This window comes from Malus sylvestris, chromosome 2, assembly GCF_916048215.2.
Source record: "Malus sylvestris chromosome 2, drMalSylv7.2, whole genome shotgun sequence".
NCBI classification, from domain to species: Eukaryota; Viridiplantae; Streptophyta; class Magnoliopsida; order Rosales; family Rosaceae; genus Malus; species Malus sylvestris.
This window is the reverse complement of record NC_062261.1, coordinates 12,823,843-12,832,498: the sequence shown is the minus strand read 5'-3', so window position 1 is coordinate 12,832,498 and position 8,656 is coordinate 12,823,843. Positions and strand designations below refer to the sequence as shown.

The 8,656-nt window shown below is 37.7% G+C and overlaps 1 protein-coding gene and 1 long non-coding RNA gene across 2 annotated transcripts; one reads left to right on the top strand and one right to left on the bottom strand.

The window, feature by feature from the left end:
- Positions 1-277: 277 nt before the first annotated feature.
- LOC126613932 (uncharacterized) lies at positions 278-2,251 on the top strand. Its single transcript, XR_007620231.1, has 2 exons — positions 278-424; positions 1,842-2,251. It is a non-coding gene; the product is annotated as an uncharacterized LOC126613932 (long non-coding RNA).
- A 4,341-nt stretch (positions 2,252-6,592) lies between these two features.
- LOC126613925 (methyl jasmonate esterase 1-like) lies at positions 6,593-8,339 on the bottom strand. Its single transcript, XM_050281539.1, has 3 exons — positions 7,829-8,339; positions 7,097-7,225; positions 6,593-7,002 (listed from the first exon to the last, which is right to left on the bottom strand). The coding sequence occupies exons 1-3, from the start codon at positions 8,294-8,296 to the stop codon at positions 6,730-6,732; spliced, it is 870 nt and encodes a 289-aa protein (XP_050137496.1). The 5' UTR covers positions 8,297-8,339; the 3' UTR covers positions 6,593-6,729.
- Between the last annotated feature and the right edge of the window lie 317 nt (positions 8,340-8,656).

The window sequence follows — 8,656 nt, the reverse complement described above, 5'->3', positions numbered from 1 at the left end:
ATTTAATTTTTTATTCAAGCAAATAAAATAGTGAATGAGATTGATCGAGTATAACAACATATTCTAGGAGAAGTTTTGGTAAAAAAAAAAAAATTAAGAAGATTGGTTAAAGATCGAAAGAAATAATAACTTCGAGGGACAAAATTGACATTTTCTGACATTGCTTCAAGACCCAGCGCATTAGAAGCACACAAAATAGAAAAAACAAGAATGAGTTTATTTGTTTTTTGTAAAGGTGTAAATCGAAACAAGTTGGTGGTCCATACTATGTATTTGCCTACAAATCCTAATAATTCGCCAAATGAAAAAGTTCAGTTGAACATTTTTTGGTTGTTTAATTGGATCCGTTGGAATAAGGTTGGAATGCTGCTGCTCTACCTCATCTCCACCGTAGCTGCCTTCTGGATTTTGTACGTTGGAAAATGTTCTATTCCTGGGCATGTTTGATTTTTATGATGTTTGGTGTGAGGGCATTGGTTGTTTGAATTGATCCTAGCTGATTTTGATTTAATTAATTCTTCAGTGTAATAGTTGATTGAGTTTTATTTTGGAGTTCGGAAAGAGAATTGGGTTGAATGTTACTTTATCTGCCCAAAAGATAAAGTTCTCAAGTTTCGATTTTCATGTATTTGGTTTTTGGTTTAGTGTAAACTTTGCTCAAAAGTCGGATTATGTTGAGGTACGATTTTTTGTATGTTGACTATCGGTTAAATTTTTGTATGTGAAAAACTTCCAAACATTTTCAATGTAAAAAATTTCCTAATTCTCGATGCCAAGAAAGGTTTGGACCCATGTGTCAGTTTTGATAAACCAATGTATTAGTTTTGATAAACCACTCCCTCCTTTTGTGAGAGTATTTCTCACCGCCTCGTGTGAGTAGTCCTCAATTCCATCAATCTGCGTCGCCGCCGTCCCTAGGTGTTGCTAGGGTAGGTGGCAGTCCTATGCCTCTCTTGTCTCTTCTTCCTTTCTTTGCTTTTCTGGTAGCTTGCCATTTTTCCCGTACTTGCCTTTCAAGATCTTCTCCTCCCTTTTCTCTTTTGGCCTTTAATCTTACCATTTTGAGCTCTAATTCCCAATCCTCCTTTTCCTCCATCCTCCCCAACCCATTCCCCTTCAACATCTCTGTCATCCCCTTCTATCTTTTCTTGTTCAATCCTCAATTCTGTTCGGGTACCATCTTTATTTTCCGTGATTTGTCACGGATCTACGGGAGGGTGTGTAGAATTTTAGCTTGGGTGTTTGCACCACCATCCTTGTTGGCCCTTGTTGGTCCTTCCCGATGTTCGCCTTTATTGGCGTTGTTGCTTGTGGGTTCTGTCTTCCTGCGTGCTTCTTTGGTTTCGTGGTTGCGGTACTTGAGATGGTCCTTGGAGGATGTGGCGACTTTGTTCTTCACCACTTTTGGAGTTCTTGATGGCGTGATCCAAGGTGCTCGTGGGAGGCATCAGATTGTGAAGTTCATTTTACAGTTTCTGGTGATCGCAACGGCGATTACAGCTGCAGGAATAGTAGTTTTTTTAGGTTGTCCTTTATTGTTGTTTTATGTGGGCTGGGCTCCAAGGCTTGCCTTGAGGCTTTGTTTTTTGTATGTTTGTGGCCTTTTCTTTTGTTGTAGTTAACTTGTGTGTGGGCCTTTATTGTACTTGTTTTCTTTGGTAATGAAATTTACCATTTGACAAAAAAAAAAAAAAATTAAAAATAAAGGTTTGGACCCAAATTAAATAGTTCGGGCTGGCCAAGGCCCAACGTTCTATTTAAAACGTAAATTGTTGTTGGGTATTTGTTTTATACAGGAATGAACAGTGGCGACCCAAATGATTTGAAAGTGCTTTTGGCAGGGCAAAGATGGCCAACAAAAATGACCTGTTTCACACTGAGGAAGTCTTAACTCATTCAAAGTTCTACAGTGAAATGCACTTTTCCATAGCAAAATCTGTAAATTTGAGAAGATCAAAGCTTAAGTATCCAAGTGGAAGCTCATCCTCTGACAAACACCACATTAACAATTTGGATGGAGGAGAATGAACTGAATTTGAAAGGTTTAATTATGAAGAAAGAAAGCTTGTATAAAAGACAGCAAAGGAATTGGAGAAAATTACACTCAGCTCAAGCAAAAAAAACCTTCTTAAAAGCTTTGTAGCCTACTTTTCAATTATTCCCTTTGTACTTTGAACATTCCCTTGTATTTATAGCTCTGCTACTTCCTTTGTAGTATCGATTTTCTTTATAAAACCCCTTTACTAGTGCATTGCCCGCAACTGCAAGAATTTGCCCGACAGGAGAACAAATAGCTAGAGAGAAGGTCGGAGTCTCGAGGAGATGGCTTGGTTGTTTGGGAAGGTTCTGGCTAAGAGAGAGATTTATATTGAGATCTAATCTCAAGTCAAAACAGCCACATATTTCAAATACATATAATATACATATATATATAAAAACATATGTGTGTATATATATATATATATTATAATTATATTCGGTGCGGTTTGGTATCACCAAACAAATATCGATGTGGTCCTGATCTCTGTATGAAGATTCGATAATTGTTCGATTTCGGATGCTGAATGGTTTGGTATTACTCGGTTTAGTTTTTTTTTTTTTTTTTGAGTCGGTTCAGTACGGTTCAGGTAGGATTCCGTTTTTTAGATTTCTTTTTCCAACCCTAGTTTTCTTGGACCACATTTGAATGACGAAACGCTTCAAGATATTGCAAGGGGAAAAAGAGATTCTTGGATCAATCAATACAAGGATGGGTAGTGCTATTCGCACACCCATTTTTACTTCTCACACACTCATTTCAATTTTTTCAACCTTTGAATCTAATGAATTGAAGATCAATGAAAAAAAATTAACAAAGATGTTTGAATAAAACTTATCCTGAAGTGGTCGAAAACAAAAATGGCGCACACATTGTTTTTCAACCCCAAAAACTGGGCCGGGCCATCCCATCCAGTTTACCACGTAGATCCGTGCGTGGTTGCAAGTGTCCGGGTTGTAAAACTTAGGTTGACATGGCCATGTTTTGGAACTTTTTTTGTCTAGTTTGTAATTAGAGGGTGGGATTTTCGTACATACACATTTGGGGTTGGGGCAGCCTAACTTTCTCACCTTTACTGGGTATTACTTTTCTCTTTGCTTTTATATTTCTGATAAATCGAAATTTTAGTACAGTAAATATTTTGTCTTTGTCGTATAAAGTTTGCGTTTACAATTTCAATTTCTCAATTACATGCTATGATATTCCTTTGCTCATACTTTTGTACTAATCATGTGCGCTTACTCTTCATATGACAAAGATTTCGAAGCACTGCTTTCTTTTCTTCTTATGAATATTCAGGGACCATGTTTTGTTAAATATGCTAAACTGAAACCTTGATCATTATTTTTCCCCTTTTCATAAAAGTAATTTTAGATAGGTTGGCGGTGTCTCAATATGGTAATATATAGGGGATGGAAAAATATTACGTGAGCTAGATCACTTGTTTCCTATCAAGGTCTGGATGAATTAGAACTGAATGGTAAGATGGCGGGGGTTGATGCACACTCTGGCTGTCTACCTCCAACGCAATTTGTCGAGAAGGAGAAAAAGCAAATTCATATATGTCAATCCATATCCTCAAATCCCATGTTATTTCTAGCCCAACCAGGGATTTCAACCACGAAACACACATTTAATTTCACTTAAGAGTTCAGCCCAGAAGCTGTATCACACTTTAATTTACAACCAGAGAGCTCACCATGTAAAATTTCTCCTTTCTGAGGAAGAAACCGTAAATCAGTACACCCAATACTTAAATACCATTGTCATTGCCACTTCTCAATCCACAATCATGAGATTGTACAAAATAGAAGGAAGAGCCAAGTCGAGTAAGAGATCAGGTGATAAATTTGTATAAAACGATGAGATCAGAATAAAATTGTGAGGTGTTACAACCTGTCCCTGATTTTAAGTATTTTAATCTTGAGGGTGTGAAATGACCAAAATACCCCTCAAAGGTTGTGTGTTGATTTTCGTAGACCTAACATTCGTGACACGTATGAGTTATATTTTAGTGTATTCTTATAGTACTCATTGTTGTGATCTTCCTCTTCTTCTTTTTCCCGATTCCCTCTCTTCTTTTCCTCTCACGCTTTCTTCCTTCCCGGAGCCACACACAACCATCACAGTTATTCCCAGCGAGTTTAACCCCATAGAAACCACCATCTTCGTCATCTCCAGCTCACCATGAGTTCAAAGACCCCGTTCTTGCTGGAAAACATGAAGCCTAGCCTCAAACCCTCGACTCCGACAGTGCTCGCGAAATTTTGACAAGGTTCTCTCGTTTGAAGCGTAGATGTGAGCAGTTCCAGAGGCCCTAGAGGACAGTCCCAGCTAGAGGAAGACTTCATTGATGACCATATTTAGTAGTCATAACAGTAATCACATCCGGCGTCGAGGTACATTCCAGCAGCTCTGACATATTCTTACTGAGTATGGTATTTACTCAACTTATTCATATATAAGACTTGTATTTGGGTAATTACGCTTAGAATTCTTTCTCATGCATGTAGTAGAGGTCTGAGACCTATTATGTGAGGCCCTTGGGGGATGTGTTGGAATAAATATGGTAATTTGCAGGTGTTTTAATTTGGGCTTATCCCTATTTTACGAACATTCTGTCAAATTTTCGGTAGGTTTTTTAATAGTTGATAACTTTCATTATGACTTCATGCATATCATTGTTTCGTCACCCATATAGGTGATGGCTAGCACACTTCGGTTTTGGTGTCCACTGGACATCGAGGTCGGGATGTGTCACAACTAGTGTAGTAGTTAGGGTTAGTGTAAAACATAAATATGTTTAGTTGTTCGGTTCAGTCCACTGTCCTAACTTTCGAACTTTAAACCAAACCATTATAATTCGATTCGGTTTGGTCTCTAATTTTATTCATTTTTTTCTCGGTTCAGTATGTTTTATGCTTCTTATCATTTCATACCACTGAAATATATAGTTTACCTTTATTATTCAAACTAGGTTATCCGAACTCATGTTCCTTTTTTTTTTGGCCTGAAAAGATTTTTTTTTGGGGTGGGTGGGTGGAAAACAGATACAAAAAAGCTCAGCCCAATTAAATAAACTAAAACGGGAATCCAAATCCCTAATTTTCGACTGCAAAAAGTAGCGTTCGTCACCGTCACCGCCACGAAAGTCTTGCCAGCAGCAACCTAGATAAAACGACTGAGTGGTGAAAACAAACAAGACATTGCCACACAAAAGTACCAAACGTGCAATCAGAAGCACACCACATCCAGATTTCTTCACCAAAGACGCAGAACCAAAAGATAGTCACTAGATCCAAATCTCATTCATGAATCGTAGTAAATATATACAAACACAATAACACATGGATATAAGGTGGGGCTAATGGGGTATGTAAAAATACCCTTACTTTGGCTGAAGCCACAGTACACCTGGCCTCGATGGAAATCCGGCAAGCCGTTTTCGGGGGAAGAGGGAAGGGGGATAGTGAGGGAGGGAAATAAAGTTGGCAACCATATTCGGCCTGAAGTTTGTAGATCAAAGCAAAGGATGGGGTGGGGATGGTTTATAGGGAAGGGAGGCAGAGAGGAAAAGTGAGGGGAGATGGAGTTTTGGGTTTGGAAAAGAACAGCCAGAGGAGACGGAGGGGTGGAGAAGAGGGACATGAAGTTCAAAAGTGAGACAAACTCACGGGAAAATTTGAGACAAAACTCAAGGAAACTGAGAAAAATCTCAGGGGAAAAATGAAAAAAAAAAAGAGAAAAGAGGATCAAGTGAAAGAAGAAAAAAGAAGAACAAGGAACTTGGACAAGGATAGCTACTGACACCAAAGTCAAAGGCTGAAACCGACGGCAAAAGAGTTTGCAACGTTGAGAAACCAGAGAAAGCGAGAGTCTCACGCGTTTTGTCTTTACTCTTGTCCGATTTTGAATTTCCTTGCAAAGCACTTTGTTGGTTTATAATGCTTTCCAATTACAGCTAATATTGACTTGACTTTTCAAATGTTTGAAACTTGTCCCTACGCCGAGTTGACCCACCAAGTAAATCGATTTCTTTTCGGAGGTTGGAAACTTGTCCTTAGGTAAACTTGAACCCCCCCAACCAAATTGATTTCTGCCTCCTTGAAACGGTGCTGCCAGCTTGACTTGGTGACATTGTTGGGATGAGGAGTCAACTTGATATCCTTTCCAACACAAACTTCTCTGTTTCTTTGATAACTTTTGGCCTCTGTTGGAATATTAATTCTAATGTAGCTTGTACATCGGGGAGATTAAGCCTAACTCTCCACAATACTAAATAAATTATGATCTTCAGTGGTGGCTGTTGTTAGACAGGGCATCACACAAGAAGATTTATTTTTTTTCAAACAGAATTGATAAGAGATTTACATGTAGTATTTCATGTTTTTTTATAGAATGATTACATTAGTGGATTAAATAGTTAGTTATTACGGGAAACAGAAATTAAAAGAGCTCAAATTCACATCATAGTACATAGACAAATTTACATAAAGTACTACATACCTCTTTGGCTAAAGTTCATGGACACGTATAATTCTTCGTACTTGTCACTTGAAAAACAATCTCACTTATTTGGATAATATTATAATACTTGTTTAGTACATTTTTTTGTTGTTACAATGGCGAGAATGAAAATTGACATATTTGAAGCTAGTATGCGTGAATTAGCCATGTCTGTGTAACTGTGTTTATGAATATTTCTCAGCAATATCTTGGAGATGGAAGAACAACTCCACGGGTTTTGATAGCATAACCATGTGATCGGAACCGTTTATCACTTTCACTTCATTTGGCGGATTGTTTTTTATCATGTAATTTTGCACATCCAATACTATCGCATGGTCTTGGCCGGACACAATGAATACTCTAGGAACTGCTCTATATTTCTCTTCCGTGAGCTTTATTACATCATAATTGTAGCGAGGAATAAATCTCACCAACGATAACGCTAGGGTTAAATCCTGCACATTATATAAATCACCAATCAATAGGGTTAAGAGAGCACGGTAGGGTTCTTATCTATTGCAGCGGACACACTTTAAGTTTACGACTTACCTGTGGTGGTGAGCGCTGGTACAAGCTTGTCGCCATGACCTTAGGCCCAAAGAGAAAGGAGGTTGCGGGGTTGTTGGTGCCGTTATCATATCTGAATTGAGAGTCAAGATAATCTAATCTTTTCCTAATCTATACATTTTTCAGAAAAGTATTTGTTAGTTACCTTTATAAATCTCATTCAGTAGGATTCGGAGTAACAACGAACAAGATATGTCTAAAATAAGTTTATTGAAGGGATCTATTGTAGGGCCTAATTCCCAATATATTTCAACGATCAAATTGTCTATCTTTAAGGTCTTCCCTCAAAATTTATCTTAAAAAAAATCACTCAAATCTAAAATTATATTTCAATGATCAAATTGTCTATCTTTCATTAAAGAATTGTATTCATTTATTTTCCTCACCATAATTTGATTGACTTCTTAATGGTTTTGATTTTATTTAATTTTTTTATAAGGATGATATATGAATTATGAACTAAAATATAGACGATTTGGATTATTGAAAAAAAAATTATATAATGGAGAACACAAAGTGTCTCTCATATAAGTTTCTTGAGGGCACCCTTAACAGAGATAGATATTGTTATGCCATAATTATTCATCACATTTCCTGATTCACAAGATACGATAAACAAGGTATAACATATAATCAATTTCAACTCATAGTAGTAAAGCACTACAAAAAAGACAAATAGTGCAACTCAATCTATGTGTGTATGAAATTCATTACCTCTTGATTTATAGTTGAGAAATTGAGAGTAGGACCAGACATGACCCCTGTGACATATACTGCGGCAGCAATTTTACGAGGGAACCTCTCCATGAAAATAGATATGACGGCTCCACCAAAGCTGTGAGCCACAAGGATAACCTTTTCATTTGGTGGTAGAGACACCATGAGCTTTGTCAAAGGCTCGACGTATTCCGATAACGAAGGGAGTTGCTGTACCTGGATCGGGTTGATCCCGGATGCTCCCAAGTCTAGAGCCGTGACATTGTGACCTGAGTTCTTCAGAAGAGTCGCCACCTTGTACCAGCTCCATGCTCCATGACAAGCTCCATGTATCAACACAAAATGTTTTGGACTTTGAGTTTGGTTGTGTATGTTGGAGGGTGGGGATGGGGCTGAGGTGCTACCTTTTGCTAAGCAAATAAATAAAAGGAAAATCGCAAGGAGCTTCTCTGTCATGTTCTCCATTTTCTGTATCACTAATGTTCAATTTCCTTGGTTTGCATCTTTCATCTTACTTTTATATGTAGAATTCGATCAGAAAACAAATAATTGACTCAAAAGTCAAAAATCTCGATTAAACAACTCGTCATTGACTCAAAAGTCAAAAGTCAAAAGCATTAAGTTGAAAAGTATTCCTTTTTTTCTTTTTCTTTTTCTTTTTCTTTTTCTTTTTGTGTCAAAGTTGAAATGTATTCCCAACTCCAATTTGCAAGAAGACTCTTTCCGGAATCCAATTTTTCTCCCGAAACTACCCATCTACCTTCAGCCCTCCCTACCCCTTCGTATCTGTTTCTCTTTGACCAGTTTGCCGACTGGCTTGCACAT